Source organism: Pholcus phalangioides, unplaced genomic scaffold (genome assembly GCF_987345545.1).
Source record: "Pholcus phalangioides strain wild (caught in Gottingen) unplaced genomic scaffold, Ppha-v1.0 ptg000008l_1, whole genome shotgun sequence".
Taxonomy (NCBI): Eukaryota; Metazoa; Arthropoda; class Arachnida; order Araneae; family Pholcidae; genus Pholcus; species Pholcus phalangioides.
In genome coordinates, this window is record NW_028301601.1 from 61,300,384 (window position 1) to 61,320,154 (window position 19,771).

The 19,771-nt window shown below is 37.3% G+C and overlaps 1 protein-coding gene across 1 annotated transcript; it reads right to left on the reverse strand.

The window, feature by feature from the left end:
• Positions 1–248: 248 nt before the first annotated feature.
• On the reverse strand, positions 249–17,766 carry Bka (FCF1 rRNA-processing protein Bka). Its single transcript, XM_089235126.1, has 8 exons — positions 17,731–17,766; positions 16,360–16,418; positions 13,594–13,659; positions 8,933–9,081; positions 7,101–7,173; positions 5,024–5,111; positions 2,467–2,561; positions 249–334 (listed from the first exon to the last, which is right to left on the reverse strand). Exons 1-8 carry the CDS (start codon positions 17,731–17,733, stop codon positions 286–288), a joined length of 582 nt encoding a protein of 193 aa, XP_089091252.1. The 5' UTR covers positions 17,734–17,766; the 3' UTR covers positions 249–285.
• Positions 17,767–19,771: the final 2,005 nt, after the last annotated feature.

Sequence of the window (19,771 nt, forward strand, 5' to 3'; positions counted from 1 at the left end):
CCAGGCTTTCGTACTTCGTATAAGTTTGAGTGGTCAAGAAAATTAAACTAGAACGGGAGAAGGATGGCAAAATTTATATATCCCACAGGCAGCACAAAACCATAAATCCGCCTTGTCTGTCAATCCATCCCATAAGATCCTATGTTATCCCTAATCAGCAATATTGCCCACTTTGAGGGAAGAACCACTGTCTAAACTAAACATAAATTAAGGGTAACTGAACTAAAGCATCAGGAAACACAACAACATTACTAGAAATATAACAAAATTTTATTGTATCATATATCAAAGTGCCGGCGCTCCATATGCATCTGGCATTCTTTCTATGGAGTACCTGCAAGTGGAAAAAAAATTACGCAAAACAAAATATCATGTAAATAAATGAATAAACGTCATCAATTTTTAAAATAACACATAACTAATCAATGGATCAGGCTTGCAGGTTTGAAGCTGCAACTCTAGATGGCTACTGAGATATACCAGTGCATTACACCCCTACCCCATTGACCAGGGCCGTCATTTCAACTTTTTACAGGGGGGGGGGGGCAAACAGCATGTACCAAAAGTATGCATATATATATATTTGTATATATATATATACACCATTTGTAGTGTATTTTCAAAAGCCAGAGGGGAGGTAACGCCCGCCCCACCCCTAAATGACGGGCCTGCCATTGACCTTGATATCAATGCCTGTGTATGAATTTCATTTAGTTCATTCAATTCTGAGCATAAATTTCCTGGACTTCTGTGATTTAAATTGAATTTTTTTATTTATTTCGAGGCAAGAACGCAAGCAGGTGTCTCATTCATAAAAGTCTTGAATTGTACATAGTGAAACTTTTATATAAAAATTATATCTTCTACAATGGAGATCTGCAACTAAATTTGACTGGCAAGCTACTTATGACCATTTGCTTCGGGGCCATTCAAATATGACGTCAGCATCGATGGGGGAGGGGGTTTCCGATTTGCTGACTTTTGATGACAAGGGGGGGGGGGATTGGATAATGCTTACGTCATCAATCACCCTTTATGAAAATATGAAATATTATTAATGGCATCTTACTTGGTGCGCCAAAAACAAGGAAAACCTTTCGATAGTTTGTGGGCACTTGAAGTAACATTCCCCCCTATTGATAAGTGCCCTACAGAGCCACTTTAGTTATCTCTAAATGTTTCACGTATCCAAGTGATCTGGGAATGTGTCCAAGCTGCTTAAGTGCTCTAGAACTGCATCAGTCAATTGATCCATAATTATATGCCACGGATCACTTAAATAATCTGAGAATGCGCCACGAGTAACTTGAGTGATGTAGAACCACACTGCGGGCCACTTAAATGCTCTAAAACTATGTCACATGTCACTCAAGGGATCTCTAAATGTGCCACAGGTCGCTTACATGCTTTGGAATTGTACCACGGGACACTTAAGCGATCTGCAAATGTGCCGCTTATTTCATTTTTACAAAATACAAAATTAGTTTTGAGGAGGGCAGACCACATCAGATAACCCCCAGGGCCATATTTGGTCCATGGACCAAAAGCCTTTATGCGATTTATCATTATATGGCTTAGAGTGTGGGTCGCAATGAATTTATTAATGATAAATTTTGAGTTCAGAGCCTTCAAATAACATCGAAATTAACAAATTTATTATAACAACACATATAAGGTATTTTCTTTCAAAATTTTAATTTTTTTTAATAATGTTTTTTACATAAAAAAAAATTTCACCTGGGGAAGACGCATGAGTCCCCTGTGTCCCCTGTGTACGTCTCTGATCCTACCAATATGCGTTAGGATTCAGAGGGGCAGAGATGATGGCAAAATTTTGCTGACAAGGGGGAGGGGGTCAAAAATGGTTAAAAATTTGCTTACGTAATACTTGAATGGCCCCTTACCAAAGATAGTCTCCCTTGGGGGGTACAGCAGATGAAGCCTGTAACTTGACCTAGTATAAGAGTCCGAGAAAAGTCTCTAGAGTTCTAAATAATGTTGAAACATGCTTAATTTTTGTTCTCCCGATACCGGCTGATACATTTCAGTATGTTGCCATTCAGATTGGTATAACTTGAATTGTTTTTTGAGGATGGCATTCAAATGTGTAAATTTGTGTAAAATGTTGCAATGATGTATTTTTTCTGCCTTGAGACAAATGGTGCCGGTATACTTAGTATGCCAAGATTTTTATTTAGGTTATTATCTTATATAGTTTGTGTTGGTAGAAACTTTGCATTTTTGTCGTGTCTCACTGATCAATATGCAGTCATTCATCATTTAAATTATTGAAACTTCATGCAGTAAAAGAGCCCCCACTATTACACCAGGTCCCACATCTGGTAAGGGCGGCCCAGATTAAAGATTGTTTTTGGTGTGAGAACGCAATCTTGTTTATTCCCATATTGGCACTAAATTCCTATACAAAAATCGTGAATAAACAATTTTGCATGTGATGATACTTACCTATGTTGGTTAATGTACATGATAGGCACACCAGGTATCTTACGAATCCTCCTCTTCAGATCTTTGTCACATGTTGCCACAATATAACACTTATGCTAAAAACAGAATTATCAGAACAAAATTAAATAGAATGCTCAAAGTATAATAAAGGAATATAAATATTTCAAAACAAATAATATGTGAATATCGAACAGCTGCCAATTTTTGAGAATGAGAATCGGGGGAGATCTTTTGCAGGGATGCAAATTCTACACAAAAATATAAAAGGGATTTTTGGAATACAATGGTAGGGATTTTTCATTTTAAAAAAACTTGCAAGCCATTTCCAATTATCACCAACAAGTACGTTAAATAATCTATGAAGATAAATCCAGGAAATAAAATTCAACCAGCTTTGGGAGGAATCAAACCCATGTCCTCTCACTTGCCGGGTGAGCGTCCTAGAGTACTAGACTACAAAGCCCACTACTACTAATAATAAGTTGTACATGCACCTCATACACATTCCTCTACAGAATTTCTAACGAATCAGCACATGATGGAATGTGTGTTCTGAGTATATGTGGCCCTAACATATTTATGTTGTCGAGCTGTGCTTGCTTCATGTTTGTGATGTCTTCCATTTTCTGAAGTAGATAAGCTGGAAATGCTTGAGTTTTCATGTTTTGTCAGTATCTTTGTTGTAGGTCTGCCTGCTTCTCTGTGAAGACCTTTTTCAAATGAGCGACCATCTCGCTTTCACGCCTTGAACCTGGAAAACAGCAAAAAATCAACTTCAGCCAGCCACCACTATGCCGTCAACTGGGTTAAAACCTGGATCCTCAGCACAAGAGTCCAGCACAATGCTTATACAACCTCACAGTAATGACTACAAAACCTACCAATCCTCTTTCGATAGAGCTCATGTATGCTGAACAGGACCATACATGGACAGCCAGACCTAACTCAGGCCAAAGCTCAGAATTTCTGCCACTGCCACCAGATGGCGACTTATTCCGAAATTACGTCATTCTCTGCTATTGCTGCAAGGTTTCAACAGCTCGCTGATGTAAAGATAAATACTCAGTACTCACCCGCCAGCAAGTGAGAAGACATGGGTTTGATTCCCCCACAAGGCCAGTTAAATTTTCTTTCCTGGATTTATCTTTGAAACAGGAAGCTTTCGAAACCTTCATACTCAGTCTTTAGTCTATGTAGTTGGCTCATAGACCAGCGTGAAAATTCAAATTCTGATCTCGTATGTGCCGATTTCTAGCTTAAAAAAATCAATAGTTTGTCACATGACAAAATATTTGGCTGCCAAAAGAAAAAAACATCATAGAAATGAGAGGGTTTTTTCGGGGTGGCACAGTGAGACCATATGACTTATTTTCCAGGAGGTACCTGAATTTTTCCTGTAATTTTTTTTTTGCAGCAAAAAATACACATTACACAAATACTAACAATAACATAGCTGCCAAGTCTCCTGATCTTCGGGAGGGGGGGGGCGCAAATTTCTACTCCATATCCTAGACTCCCAAAAAATTCATACATCTCCTGAATGTTGACCATGATTGTAAAAATCCCTACTTTTGGGGAAAAATTATTCCCAAAGGATTTACTTGAAACAAAGACCTTTGCTCCCTTTTAAAATCAGAAGGCTTCCGGGCGAATCTCCAGCATTGACACCTGTGTGATCCGATCAGTGACAACATCCGCCAAGTGGGATTGTCCAATTTAAGCTGCTTTAGAGTGTGTAAACTTGTCTTTCTTGTTTGCACCCCCAGACGAGAGTTTTCATTTTCTCTCCTTTCACAAGAGCCTCTAAAATATACCCATACACCCTCTCCCTAATTAAGGTATCTTCAGCAAATCTGAATGTTGAAAGACTAATTCAGTGCCACAACAGAGAAGGTATTCTGTTGCCAGTTGACAGTTCACTCAATTTGGATAAATAGTTTACTTTCCGAATCATAACTTAACTGCAGTATAGCACAGATACTTAAAAGTGAATTTTGTAACATTACAGGGGACATGATGCGGCCCATGATACATCCCATTCCATGGTATAGTGGAACCTGCATCAAATGGAACATCGAGAGACCAAAATACTATTCTGTTTAAGGCATGTTCCTGTTTTATAAAGATGCACATCAAAGTTTCACACTTACTTGTAAAAGTGCACTTACCATCATGTGCAACATACTTTTGAGTTTCAGTAAACATATGCTAGATGGTGTTACCTGTATTATAATTTTGTAATTTGTGAAATGCGTGTGGTCAGAGCCAAGCAGATGTGGCTGTGAAAAAGGTGTGATCAAAGTTGCCCAGATGTGGCAGTGCTGTTGATGTTTATGTCATGCTGAGACATGCCTCGGTAGGAATGTATTCCCTGGAATAATGTTGCGCTAATATTTGCAATTAAAATTAATTGTTGTGTCACCCGAAGTTGAGTTTTCAGGGTGTGATAGCCAACACATAGGACTTTTTGATCCCTTTAAAGATAGGTTTCCATTTCAGACAGGTTTCACTGTATAAGCACTATTGCACCAAAAAAATTGCTTAATAAACCATTTACCTGCGTTACTCTTTGTACAATGCAATCATCAGCATATGTGCCCGTATGCATACATGGTAATCTCTCAAACCGTGGATCTTTCGCCACTCTATAAAGACAATCAAAAGAAATACAAGTTCAGCTTGCAGCAATAATTTGCAGATGCACCTCTACAAATTACAGATACCATATCAATTATATAATTTGAATTATACATTGAAAAAGAACGTTACATAAATGTTTTGAAACCTTTAAAATTTGCATATATACAGTGACACATTATAAGGAAGTAATCAAAGCTGTAAGAAAAAAAACATTTGCTGAAAAATGCACTATATCAGTGATTCAGTATCTTTTAAGTCGGCGGGCAAAATATGCAGTATTTCTGCCACTCACAGGACAAAAACTTGTACATATTACTGCCGAAGCCAGAAGTTGCCCCGGCTAGTTAACTTGGCCAATATCTGAAATTCTGGCTTTCGCCGGTTCTATGTATCAATTTCTATAATTCAGGGTCATTGCTTTACTTGTATATTTTTTGTGATAATTATGACCATTTATAATTAGCCTAGCTAACCATAATTATTATGGTAATCTATGGCAACCCTAATGATGAATGGAATTTGAATATTGATATCTTAGTGATCCATATATAGGGATGTATAAGGATCGACATATGGGGCAGGCGAAAGCCAAAATTTTGGACATTGGCTGGGTCAACTGGGTTGGCCACCTCGCGAAGTGGCCAACTTTGGGCTTTGGAAGTAACATATACATCGGGTGACCATATACCCAGTATTTTACAGAACATTCTTGTAAATTCTGTTGTCCTTACTTTTTCATAAAATGTTCCATTTTTTCCCTTATATTTAACAAGGCTTTACTTGAATTTTCGAAATCAAGAATTTTTAGATTTTCATGATCTATAATGTTATGATAATTATGGCTACACATCATAAATAATTATAGTCACATAAATACTCCACTCATCTCATGTATTTGTGAAAAAGGCGTGGTTTTTTTTTCTTTTGTTTTGGCGAATTACTTGACTATCATTGATAACTTTACTTGCAGTTGACAATTTTTTGGTTATTTTCATTTGATCATTTTTCAGCCACCTCGTCGGGGATTTTTATTGTTGTATAATTGACATTTTATCTGTATAATTGACAATTTCACTTGCATTGAACTTTTTTTTTAATAATAATTGGCAATATCCCATTATGAATACTGATTTTTGTGAGAGAAATATAGTCACCCTCAGGCCCGTCATTTTGGGGGGGGGGGGGCTTTGTTTTTGCAAAACGTGACATCATGCAAGCCATCGCCAATCATGGCCAACCAGTAGCTTGAGTTCTTTGGGTTAAACTACCTGCCATTATATATATATATATATATATATATATAGCTCTCAAAAATCAAATCTCACAACCAAAAAATCTCCAACGAGCCCAAAATGAAGCATATAGTCTCAACAGGTGGATAAAGCATATATAAAAACATGATTAAACCAATTTTGAATACGGAAAGGATGTATTGACACCAGTCGATTGGTGAATTTTGTGTTTTCTCCACAAAAACAAATTTTTTTTGTAATTTGACGCAATGGCGACGCAACAATTTGCACAACGCTTGTGACCTCATTTCATGGATCAGAAACAAAAGCAAGCCTTTTCTTTGGATAAATTCTTTGGAATTAATTTTTTACTCTAAATGCAAGAAATTTTTTTTACAGCCACAGGCAAAATTCGAGAGATGTAAAAATTTTTCGGGAGTCCGGGAGATTAGAAATCTGAGAGACTTGGCAGCTATGTTTTCAGGGCAAGGTACAACCCTAGCAAAGGTATTACTCAGACAATCAAGTCTAAGGTGTTATGGCTGTGGCAAAGAAGCCTCAGATAAATTATTGCTAGTGTAAAACAGTTATAGGTAGATGAGTGCTAGGGCAAGGTAGGTGTGGGAGACAAGTTATAGAATCACTATTTTAAAGTGGAACAAATTCCTCAATTTTCGCTCAACTTACTTTTTTAAAAACCGAAAACCTAAAATGATCAGAAACAGTTTTTCAAAGTCACAAAAAAACTAAAATATAACTCACTTCAGAGCCAATCGATATTTCCTTCCCAATTTTTCCAATTCACCAAGGACGCAGTCTGTAACGTACGGTATGCCTGAAATACACAATCATCCATATAATTATTTCAGAAAGGAGAAAAATGGAAATTCAAATGAAATCAGTGAGTAATATATCTGTACCAACATAAGTACAATCAAACCTAATCAACAACCCTAATTCAGTAGGCCATTTCAATTATCTGAAACCAGCCGTACGTAACCTGAACTTTTTTTTTTAACTGTTTCAGGCCACAATGGCCAAAACGTTCAATTGAATATTTAATGGAAAGGTTGAATAAAACGAGTTAAAAAAAATTAGCGAGATCTTAATGAGTAGGCTAATGGGTCTCAGGCAAAGGGCACAGGGGGTTTTGGCTAATCAGTGATTTTTTTTTCCATTTTGATCACTTCTTTGAATTTTCTTCCTTCATAATTTCATTTTATTTTGTTATTGGCTGATCCATTCAGCATTTTTCAGGACAAAAAACAGCATGCAAAGAAATATGTTGGGGAGGGGGGGGGGCAAAAAATGTCCAGATTCAAAGCTTCCCCCTCAATTAAAGATGACTGTGCTTAAACAATTTTTTTTGCAGAAAATATCACCACACACACACACAATAGATCAGGGTGGCCAACCCACAACACATGCGAGTGGCTCACTATGGTATCAACAAAGACACGCAAATGCTTTTCAAAAACTGAACAAATTCTATTCCCTTTCTCAATCATAGAAATTCTCTCCAACTTTTATAAACAGTTCTTTCTTTTCTTATGAATGGTCGTCTTGTATAGCAAATTTTTTTTTCAAAGAAAAACAGGTTTGAAATAATATTTCTTTCAAACTTCTCCAGTGCATAGTGGCCCCCCTCCATGTTGACAGTTATGCTGATATGAATTCCAAAAATTTTTCATTGTCCTAACTACAATTTAACAACCATGTATAGGAAATTTTTCATATAAGCGGCAATGCCAATTTTTTAGTCACCATACCATGGCAACCTAGCACCTGGGATTTGCCCAGCCCTGCTATAGTGACAGCATAAATGAATAATTTGTAATGGTATGGTCTACTGCCTAGGTAAGCCATTTTCATACTGGTGTTGAGAAACACAAATCTTTATAGGTGCATCTCAAAAGACCAGCGATATATGTGATGAAAACAAGAAAATGCACCTGTATTTTCTCCAACACACACAGAGGGTGGAGACTGAATCTGATAAATCGACAGTAAACGGTGTCATGATCCAGAATAGCACAAACAAGGCATTTTGCCTGTAACCATGGCAGACATATTTATCGGAGAGCACAAATTACTAATCAAACCTCACTCCAGTCTTCAAGAGAAACACTGTAGTCAAAATGTTTGAAGAATTCTTTTTCCATACTTATCGCCAAAACCTTAAGTATGAAAGAAACTTTTAAACTGTGTTACTTACCTGTGTGATTTCATTGATCGGGGTATGTCCAGACTTTTTTTGAAGGGTCCTGCTTTTGTGAAAAGGTTTCATTAATTTTGTAAAAAATAAGTAATTTTGTGGGAAGCAAAATAATCTAGTTAATTTATCACACAAAAAAAATGAAATGCCAAACAAATGATTTCATTAATTTGTATTTAATGAAGGGTCTGTTTTTGAGATCTAGAATTTTGTGAACGGTGCAGAAAACGGACCCAAATTTCAGCTGAACAACCCCTGTGGATGTACTCTAGAAATTTCCCGAATAAACAAAAATCTTCGTCAACATCAATCAATATATCAATTTCAACAACATACATCATGTCACATTGTGGAAAAAAAAAATGGAAAAGTGACTTACATTTCGCATATAAGCAATCCATCATAGATTGCCAAATGTCCAACTTGTTCTTGACAGAGAAATTCACAAAATTTGTATCAAGTATTATATGGAATGGAGGCCCTAATTGAGTGTTGTATTTGAAGTATAGTGCGGAGGAATACTGTGGCCTAAAAAAATATAATAATATAAGAAATATAAATTCAATAATAATCATTATAAGATACCCATACTTGAATGTGATATCAACCTTACGTGATATCAATCAACCCCTGTGATATCAATTAGAGCATTCATAAAGCGATATTACAACAATTTTCAATCAAATTAGATATTTGAATAATTACTTCTGAAAAAATTATTTTACTTGCTAATTTTTGCTAATAATATAAGGCACACAATATTCAGCCATGATCAGCTGGCATGCCCAACAGATTTTGATCAATCCGACTACACATATCTAGCGATCAAGCAGGCTTCTGGTGATCTTTCAGGCTCTTCACATTTCTGTGGTTCCCAACTTTGAGGGCCAATCTTCCCATTAAAAAGGTCTCCCTACAGAGCAACAGTTGATACAATTGCCCAATCATTACACTTCACTCATAGTTAGAAAAACGGCAAATGGCAGCACTACACATAACAAGCATGCACACACAGAAACAAACTTACTTCAGGTTCACTGCATGCATATATTCCAACATGTACCAATTCGTTAGAAGTTCCACAGAGGAATGTGGATGAGGTGCATGTGTGGTATTAGTAGGCTCTTCCCAAGGTTTGTCTTTGCCAAACATGTCTTAAGACATTTTCATTCATCTTTGGCAGATATACAATCAATGAATGAACACCAGGTCTCTGCCACCGGAATTATCCTGCTGCTGAGATCTCTCTTCTAGCCCAGCTTCATGGCAGAGTCTGGAACAGAGTGTGTGTGCCTAACAGTCCGACTTTGTATGTAGTGTTATGTCTGATTTTTCCGATGCCATCCATGTTTCAAATTGTGAGTGAAGTGTAATAATTGATATACAGCAGGATTGACAAATTTGAAAATAATTTAGATGTTGTCAACCAAATTTATCAAGGACCACACACAAATTATCAAGCTACTACTACTTAACCATACATGCACCTCATACACATTGCTCTATGGAATTTCTAATGAATCGGCATGCCGGAAATATGTGTTCTGAGTGTATGTGTGGCCCCAACATATTTATGTCGTCGAGTTGTGCTTGTTTCAGTGTTCATGCTGCCACCTGTCTTTCATTTTCTGAAGGTTGTCAAGCTACAACCCACGCAGGTAAAGGGCTTATATTCTGGAAGGGACAGAGCCTGGGCCTTGTCTGGTAGGTTATAAAGCAAACCAACTCCCTTGCCAGAATCTGTACTCAGAAGACTGCATCCAGCACCGAGTTTAGTAACTTAAACTGGAAGTCCCGCAACCTGAGCCTAAACCTCTTGTTCCACCAAGATCAGTAATGGAATTATGAAAGCGATCTTTATTATATCCAACCTGAAGGTAATAATCTTGTCATTTCTGTCATATACCAGTCATTTTGCACATTTCACAGCAAATAAAACTAAGACCTGCAATTTCAAGTCACTGGGAGACAAAACAAGATGTAGGAAACAGGTATTTTCCGGATATTATGCCAAGGTGAACAAACTTGGAAAGAAGTCATGTGGTCTCCACTAGAAATCAAACATGTTTTCTTGCAAACTGGGCAAGTGTGCTACCATGTACAACACTGGAGACATGATCCTGCCTTCCTTATTTCATACACTTTCTTTCCCGGTTCACCTTGGCGCCTTTTCCTTGATGTAATGGGTTGAAAAAAAAACCTGTCTCACTCTCAAAACCAGATCTGTTATTGGCACTGCTAACTACTTGGTCGCCGCTGATTCCACATTTTGAAAGTTATTTTGATGAAAATGCTTCCATAAACAAAAAGTCATTAGCATGTGTGCAGTATGTGAATATCAGCCCTTTTCTTGCAGAAATTTTGACACTTCCATCTGTGGCATATACATCTTTTATAAATTAAGCCTTTCTACACTATAAAAGTTTAATCAAGTTCTTTTATAAAACTTGAAAAATACAACCAACAAGCACGTTGGTCAATTCAAACGAATATAACCAATAGGCTTATTGGTTGCTATTTTCAAGTTTTGTAAAAAATCCTCATCATTGCATGCTTCTCCCCAGACAGCTACTGCTTGAATGAGGAAAAAATCCATACATTTTCCCTCCTGCACTGTCATGAACAGTGGCGCCTCGTGACATATGATTGTGTTTCCAGTCATGGACTCCTGTACAATTCTCAATCCTATGTTCTCTAGCTCCCTTTAAAGTTTGTACCTCTGCTTATGAGACACCATGTATATGTATTAAAAATCACCATTGTGCCCTTACCCCTTTCCCCAGACATTAAAGCCTATCTCCACCTGTGAGGGAGCATGTTCCCCCCCCCCCAAATCCTGGAGCAGGGCCCAAGACTAGGAACTTTGACCCCCCCCCCCCCCATAGTTAATTTATAACATGAAAAAAAAAAAAATGCTGACAACAGTTCCGGGCCCCAGTGCTGAAGCCCCAACAGCCCCACTATTTTAGGGGCCATAATGTGTGGGGACCATCAGACAGCTAAGTAGATAAAATACTTTTGAAAAGAGCAAACACATAGCATCTCCCTAATTAAATTGCATCTCATAAAATAAAACATTGTGGGGGACAATACTTCAAAATAGACACCAGATTTACACCCTCAAACAATACAATAACAGGATCAAAAAGTGAAATATAATTTTTACTTCTAAACTTGCAATTGCCTGAGTGGAAGCAGTGATTATACACTAGAACTAGCAATTGAAGACGAGCAAAAATATGTCCATGGTCTCCTTCATTGCAGATAAATGTCATTTTAAAATTATATCTTCACATGTTATAGTACACAGTTAGCAGAACCTTATATAATTGTGTGCCCATCCCTATTTCACATTAAGTGAAATGCATAATATTTATATTTTTCGTGAATCTAAAAAAAAAGTTGACGAATGCTATAGCAGGGGTGGGAAGTGACTAAGTCCATTTCGGAGCAGCTTTGGAGCAGCAAAATTCAGGATTTGGAGCAGTTTTGGAGCAGCAAATTCAGGATTTGGAGCAGCAAATTCGGGATTTGGAGCAGCAAAATATGAGATTCGGAGCAGATATTTATAAATTGGAACAGTGAAATTAACAAGAATATTTTCATTAACCCTAAACCCTTTTCAAAATAAAACTGCACTGTCTTTTGTTATCAAACATCTTTTCGTCACCTTGATTTTTGTGTTTTAGGCTTTTGACACCTTGTTTGAAAGAGCGGCTATCATAAAATTTTTTGCACCCGTCTATTTAAGATTATTTTTGCTTACTGTGGGCACTATTTGCTGCCTTGAACAGCAGCACTTCAAATGAGCTAAAAAAATTTTATAAGTTTTTAATTTTTTTATACTTGGAAAGAAATTGTTGCAAAATGGGAGAATTTCGGAACAATCAACTCGATGTTTGGCGATTCAGCACTCATTATCTGGCGAGATTGGCGATCTGACACTCGCTATTTGGCGAGATTGACGATTTAACGCTCGCTATTTGGCGAGATTGACGATTTAACGCTCGTTATTTGGCAATATTGACGATTTAACGCGCGTTATTTGGCGATATTGACGATTTAACGCTTGTTATTCGGCAAAATTAGCGATTTAACGCTCGTTATTCGGCAAAATTAGCGATTTAACGCTCGTTATTCGGCAAAGTTTCTAAACTAACATTCGTAATTCGGCGGACATGCGCTTTTTACTCCCGGAATGAAAATTTTCTTCACGAAACATCGGGATCTAACACAATGACAATCGACTACAGTAATTTCTGCTGCTTCCAGTGACGACTTTTTTTTTTAAACGGAAACACTCGAATTTGCCTTTAAAGCTGAAAGGCATTGCAAGCCATCTTCAGTTCCACGATCACGGACAATATCGGGGTTTCGCGATGGAAAGCCCGATCAGGGGCCGATAGTTTAAGTATAGTGGAATAAAACACGCTCTTCTCTCTCGTAAAGAAACGTTTCGTGGCTAGCAGGAACAAAATTTTTTTGGCGTCATTTCCGAAATTCCGGGCATACTGAAGCAAAATTCGCTATTTGGCGCAGAAAAATGCGAAAATACGCTATTGGAGCAGGATGGCGCAAGATATTAGTTTTGGCGCAGTGCGGCGCAATTGGCGCAGAGTTCCCACCCCTGCTATAGCAAACCATCTTGTGACAAACCTCCAGACCCCAAAGCAGAATATGTCAAAATATGCAATGTACATTGCAAAACAATCGGTGCTACTGCAGAACAATCTGAACGAATTTTAAAAAAAGTGTAGAAAACGTCGTGGGGATTTTTGCTGCAGAACATTTCCACTTAACGGAGGGCTCGCTGCAGAACAATGCAAAACATTCTCCTTTGAGGCCTCCAGATACAAACAAATTTTTTTTTGTCTTATCCTATAGGGTTCTTTGCTTACCAGATCAGATATAATGAACCTCTGGATATAGAAAACCAAATTCATATTTTGTTCCTTAGGTTTGTTACAACAGAACTAGACTGTTAACTTAGCCATAGAAAAATTTAAGCAATAATATAAGCATAACAGTGTTTCTACTTACAACTCTTTGACTACTGGCTTATCATCTTTCTTCTTCTTCTTTTTGATGACTCTATCTTTTTCTTTTCTAAGCAAAAAATAATAATCGAGCAAAATAAATAAGTGTATTCAGTTAATATTCAAAACTTCATGAAATAAATTTCATCCACAAAAATCAATCCTGTATTATCGTCAAATCTATTTTTTGTTTGTGTGCGTGTGATTCTCATTCAATGGGTCTCCACTTCAAATTAACTCGATGCAACATGTTGGCACTCGTCATGTATTATCTGATACTAGAGCCAAACGTTGCAATAAACTTTGGCTTTGATGCAGAACTCACCATGTTGTAACAGTGAAAGAAATACAAGACTATCTTTCAGTCCTCCTAATTTTAACTGCGTGCCTCAGTTGAGCAAGGCTCTATTTAGAAGAGCAAATAATCCTCTGCCAGATAGTCACAAAATTAGAACATAAAAAAAATCGAACACACCAAAAAGTGTTAAATTCCCTAATGTATTTAGACACACTATAGATGGTGTCTTTAGAAAAAAAATATAACCATGCTGACTGGGGGATCCCACAGGGATGGCTATTGAATCTTATTTCCTGGTTGCTCAGCTGGAAAAAAATATACATCTGAAAAGACAAACGTTGTGCGCAGTGCAAAAGTATGAACCTGCAGTAGATGGAGAGAGACCACCTCATTTAAATAAGTGCTTTAAAGTAAAATTTTCTTATTAATTAAAAATTAAATAATTGTCATGTAAATATCACAACCACAAGTCTGGTCATTTGCTGTCAACCCAAAGTCGTCGCATAGCATATCAAGGTGCATGTTGACCTGGTGCGATCCGTAAACATTGCATTACGAACAAGACACTTAACTGACTTTTTGAGGTGAAATGATGTCATCCGTACAGCTACCGCATCGAAATCCGGAATATATGTAAATCAGTGATGTGATCAATGGTGATTGCTTGCGTATTCAGTATAAAAGACAGCAATAATGTGGTCTCTCCCCACTTGCAATGCTACTTCACTTCTTTCAGTCATATTTCCCCACTTGCTGGTTAGCTCCACCTAGGGAGCTGGGATGTCATAGTTTGGAATGTTTCTGCAGTCCTCCACGTTCCTATAAGGCCGCTTCTTCATCATGTAAGGCCTATCAAGGTAAAAGAATGAACAAGTTGACTTCAATATGCTGCTATGATGAGCTGACTCCCGGTGAATGGAGATATGGACCAACGACTTGGTGATATCAAAATTTATCGAATTTTTTAACATTGAATGTAAATTAAATCTAAATTGTTATGCGAATTCTAATTTTCCACTTTTCTTGTATTTGTACGTGATGCTTATTTTTTTATCCCAGTAGTGACAATCACCACATGAGAATGAAACTCAGTGCCTGCATGTAAGTCTAATGCAACATTCTAATTGGTTGCTAGAGAAATGGAACCATTTGTATTTGATTGATCTATTCAAATTTCAATCAATTTTAATTTTTAAATTTAATGGCTAATTTTTATTGATTCATTTTAATTATTTGCCTTTTCTGTTCTTCTTTCATGACAAAAGGTTTTATTATATTCACAAGAGTGGGAAGTGACAAAGTCCATTTCGGAGCAGTTTTGGAGCAGCAAAATTAACAATATTTTCATTAACCATCACCCCTTTTTTCAAAATGAAACACCTGCACTGTCTTGTTATCAAACATCTTTTCATCAGCCTGTTTTTCGTTTTTGGTGTTTCAGGCTTTTGACACCTTGCTTCAAAGAGCGGCTGTCATAAAATGTTTCGCACCAGTCTATTTAAGATGATTTTTGCTTACTGAGGGCACTATTTGCTGTCTGGAACTGCAGCACTTCAAATGGGCTAAAAAATTTTCTATAAGTTTTCAATTTTTTTAAACTTAGAAATAGTTGCAAAATGGGAGAGAATTTCGGTAGAATTCAACACAGTGTTTAACAATTCAGCACTCATTATTTAGCAAGATTGGTGATCTGACACTTGTTATTTGGCAATACTGGCAATTTAATACTTGTTATTCAGCAACATTGGCAATATAACGCTCGATATTCTGCAAAGTTTCTAAATTAGCATTCATAATTTGACAGACATGCGCTTTTTGCTCCCGGAATGAAATTTTTTTCACAAAACATCGGGATTTGATGCAATGATGATCGACTACGGTAATTTCTGCTGCTTCCAGTAGCGACTTTTTTTTTTTGAAAGCAGAAACTGACTCGCATTTGCGCTTTAAAGCTGAAAGACCATTGCAAACCATCTTCAGCTGCACGATCACAGATATTGTCGGGGTTTCGCAATGGTAAGCCTGATGAGGGGCCAATAGTTTAAATAAGGCGATAGTTTAAGTACAGTGGAATAAAACACGATCTTCTCGAAAAGAATCGTTTTGCGGCAAAATTTTTTGCCATCCTTTCCAAAATTCCAGGCATACTGAAGCAAAATTCACTATTTGGCACCAAAAAATACAAAAATACGCTATTGGAGCAGGATGGCGCAAAATGTTAATTTTGGTGCAGTGCAGCGCAGAGTTCCCACCCCTGCATTCACAGTTGAATCCTAATGAATAACTAGGAATTTATAAATTATGATTTTTCATAAATATTATTTACACACAAAATAGATGAAATAAAATTTTTAAAAACATAGTAAATGAATAACATGTTTCTGGCACAAAACAGAAAAGAAAAATCACCAATAGAATGCAACCAGGTTGGTAACCAATTTGTACCAGAAAATTAACCGCATTAATACTTACATCCTGCTATCAGATAAACTCAGGAGCTTCTTTTCAGTTCGAAGTTTCCTTGTCTTCGCCTATACAATGTTAAGAAATAAAATGCTATAAGAACTAATATACAATAACAGTAGGTTTTCGTAATCTGGTACATATCAGACCAGTGCAGGCAGATTCGCCAAAATCACCAGATTACTGCAAGCATGGATACAGGAGGCAGGCAACTGCCCCTCCCAAGAGCCGAATAATATGTTGTAAATTTGTCTATCCCGTAAAATACAGGATGATCCAATGAACCTACACCATAAGTCCCACATCACCCTGCCTTTAATGGAGAATCTCTGCTTCAGCTTCATTCACAGCTGAAGTGGCCTGCCTTCATTTCATTTTCAGTTTCCTTACAGCTGACCATATAAAAATGCGGGTCAGATTATTTATTAGGGAACCGTGGTTGCAGAACCGTTTGACCGCGTGTGCCTAATGAAGTCACTCCGCCGCATTTGGCGACGAATTAAGGGGGACCGGACACTGCACTTCAACCCACAACTAGAGATACCTGCCTTCGCCCATTCACAGCTAAAGATATATCTTCATACAGGAACTGATCCAGTTCGTGTGGGAAGAAAACGATTGGCCCTCCAAGAGCTGGATTTCTGAGAAAACTTGTCTGTTCTGCACTGTCTTGTTATCAAACATCTTTTCATCAGCCTGTTTTTTGTTTTTGGTGTTTCAGGCTTTTGACACCTTGCTTCAAAGAGCGGCTGTCATAAAATGTTTCGCACCAGTCTATTTAAGATGATTTTTGCTTACTGAGGGCACTATTTGCTGTCTGGAACTGCAGCACTTCAAATGGGCTAAAAAATTTTCTATAAGACAATTTTCCACTTCCAAACACATCGCCCTGGATTACAGACACTTTTAAACACGAATGTCAGCTTGCATTCACGCCATGGGAACCCCAGAAAACCAACTTCAGCAGTACTCACTCTTAAAGCCTAGCCATTGTGAATGGCCTGCAATTGAGAGTTCAAAGCGCTCCAAGTGGTAGGCCCAATATAGGGTCCAACTCCTTTTTTCTTTGTTTCTTTTTATTACATTAAGCATTCAATAGAAATCCTGTAATGAGGGAGCTCTTGAAGGATCTCGGCTCCGGTATGCGGGGTCACAAAGCGAGTTACGAAGCTTTAATACAAAATCAGGTAGGCCTACATCACGGCCAAAAATATTCACTACCTCAATTACAGATCTCTAATATTTACCAAACAAATATATAAAAACATATACCCATTATATATTAGAGATTATATAAATATAATTAATATATGCAATAAAATAGACTGATTAATAGTTATTATTTTATTATTATTAAAAGGGAAAAAAATATGTGCATACCATGTGCGTTACAATACAATACAATACAATAATAATTATACAGGGCTCTCGGCTACTATGACCATCCCCTGATCATTAAAAAAAAAAAAAAATTGAGAATAGCGATGCCAAGATCATAACAAAAACATCTAGGAAATTAGAAAAAAGAAATGATGCCTATCAATTATACATTAACAGTCAATAATTAAAAAAAAAATAATTGTCAAAATTAAATGACAACAAAAACCATGAATGTCGCAGGTGATGACAACAACAAAAGCATAAGAATCATAGCACAGATAATGACAACAAAAAAAGTATTGAAACAAAGCAAAGAATAGTAATACTGAAAAATTTATACACATATATATATATATACACACACACACACACACACATATATATATAGTGAGTATCGATAGGATGAAACTTGAACACCAACACCTAGACGAAACGGGAACTACAAGTGACGAAACGTTCAAAGAGAGGAATAATAATATTAGGAGGAGTCGACGCAAAATCTCGCCAACAAGAGACCGGAAAATGAAGATTGCGGAAAGTAGCATTACGCACAGAATCATAATGACTGCAATAAAAAAGAAAATGAGAAGCAGTTTCCAAATTGTTACAATGGCTACACAATGGACTATCCGCCCTATTAATGCGATGTAAATACTCAAAAAGAGGAGCCCTGTTACAGAGGAGCTTGTAAAACATATTTTCAAATTTACCGGACGAAAAAAAGGATGAATACAATTTGCAACAATCATAAAATGGACGGAAATCAGGAAGTGTATTTTTAAGTGATTGAGTGAAATATTTTTTATATCGGGATTTAAAAATTGAGATCAGATCTTCTGGGTAGAGGCTGGAAGGGGTTACACGCTGAGAAGAAGCCGCAGTGCGAACGTGACTATCAATAATCTCATTAAAAGTAATGCCAGAGTGACCAGGGACCCAGATAATAGAAATGTGATTAGAAAGAGAGCTTGTGAAAACAAGCTGGTAATAAAGAAGAAAAATGACTGTAGGAGAATGGAATGAGAACGCTCGTGCTGCAGAAATAACAGATTTGGAGTCTGAGATTATGACAATGGGTTGCCGAGAACCAGGAATAAAAAATCGGAGGCCAAGAATGATTGCAAGAGCTTCCCCGGTAAACACAGAAGAGCTAGAATTGATAAACCATGTCTTGACGACGTTAGTTAAGGGACAGAAAGCACCGCAGACAACATGGTTTTTCTTAGAGGCATCCGTGGCGATGATGATGGAAGATGGGTCCAAGGAGTCTAAATAGTGCTGGAACGAAAGTTGCAAAGAACCATGGGGGAAACTTTTCTGAAAATCCAAGTCATCAGTGATGAAAGAAACGTTTTGAAGATGCCAAGGGTAAAAATCAAAAATAGGTTGAAGAGTGCTTGTAAGATTGAAATCAATAATATCGGAGAAATTTTCCATTTTCGTCCTCAGAGGGGGGGCTAAACGTCTGAAACCTGAGTCCCACAGATTAGAAGGGCCCTGGGAGGGTGACGCCGTTGACCGAATGCAAGCAGAGCCACATCGAGATGAAAGGAGTTCAGTAAGAGTCGGTAATGCCAAAATCATTCTCATTTTGTCAATTCTAGTAGATATAGGTAAACCTAAAATCGAACGCAAAGCAGAGTGATAAATAATATTAATTTTAGAAAGAGATGAGCGAGAGGAATTGAACCAAGCATGTGCACCATAGCATAGAAGACCAGACACCATATTTAAGATAATGGGTTTCGTATACCTGCAAGGAACATTTCGAGAACGGAATGCGATGGACCGACAAATATTTAAAATAAAAGTGCCTTTAGTTTTAATTGTACTGAGTTGTTTTGCCCAAGTCAGAGATCTATCAAAAAAGACCCCCAGAATTTTTATGAAGGGATCAAAAGGAACAGACACTCCACCAATTGTAAATGTAGGAACATGAAAGGAACGTTTCCTAGTAAAAATTGAAAATTTTGACTTGGGAAGGGAGATAGTGAGACCACTGTCTTCGGCCCATTGCATGGTCTTAGATACAGCGAGAGTA

Bases quoted from the DNA above. Each gene is read 5' to 3' on its own strand.
- Bka (XM_089235126.1), bottom strand. The intron at 7,174-8,932 runs GTAAGTCACTTT...TGTGTATTTCAG, and splicing joins GGATTGCTTATATGCGAAAT to GCATACCGTACGTTACAGAC. The intron at 335-2,466 runs GTAAGTATCATC...TTCCACTTGCAG, and splicing joins ATGTACATTAACCAACATAG to GTACTCCATAGAAAGAATGC.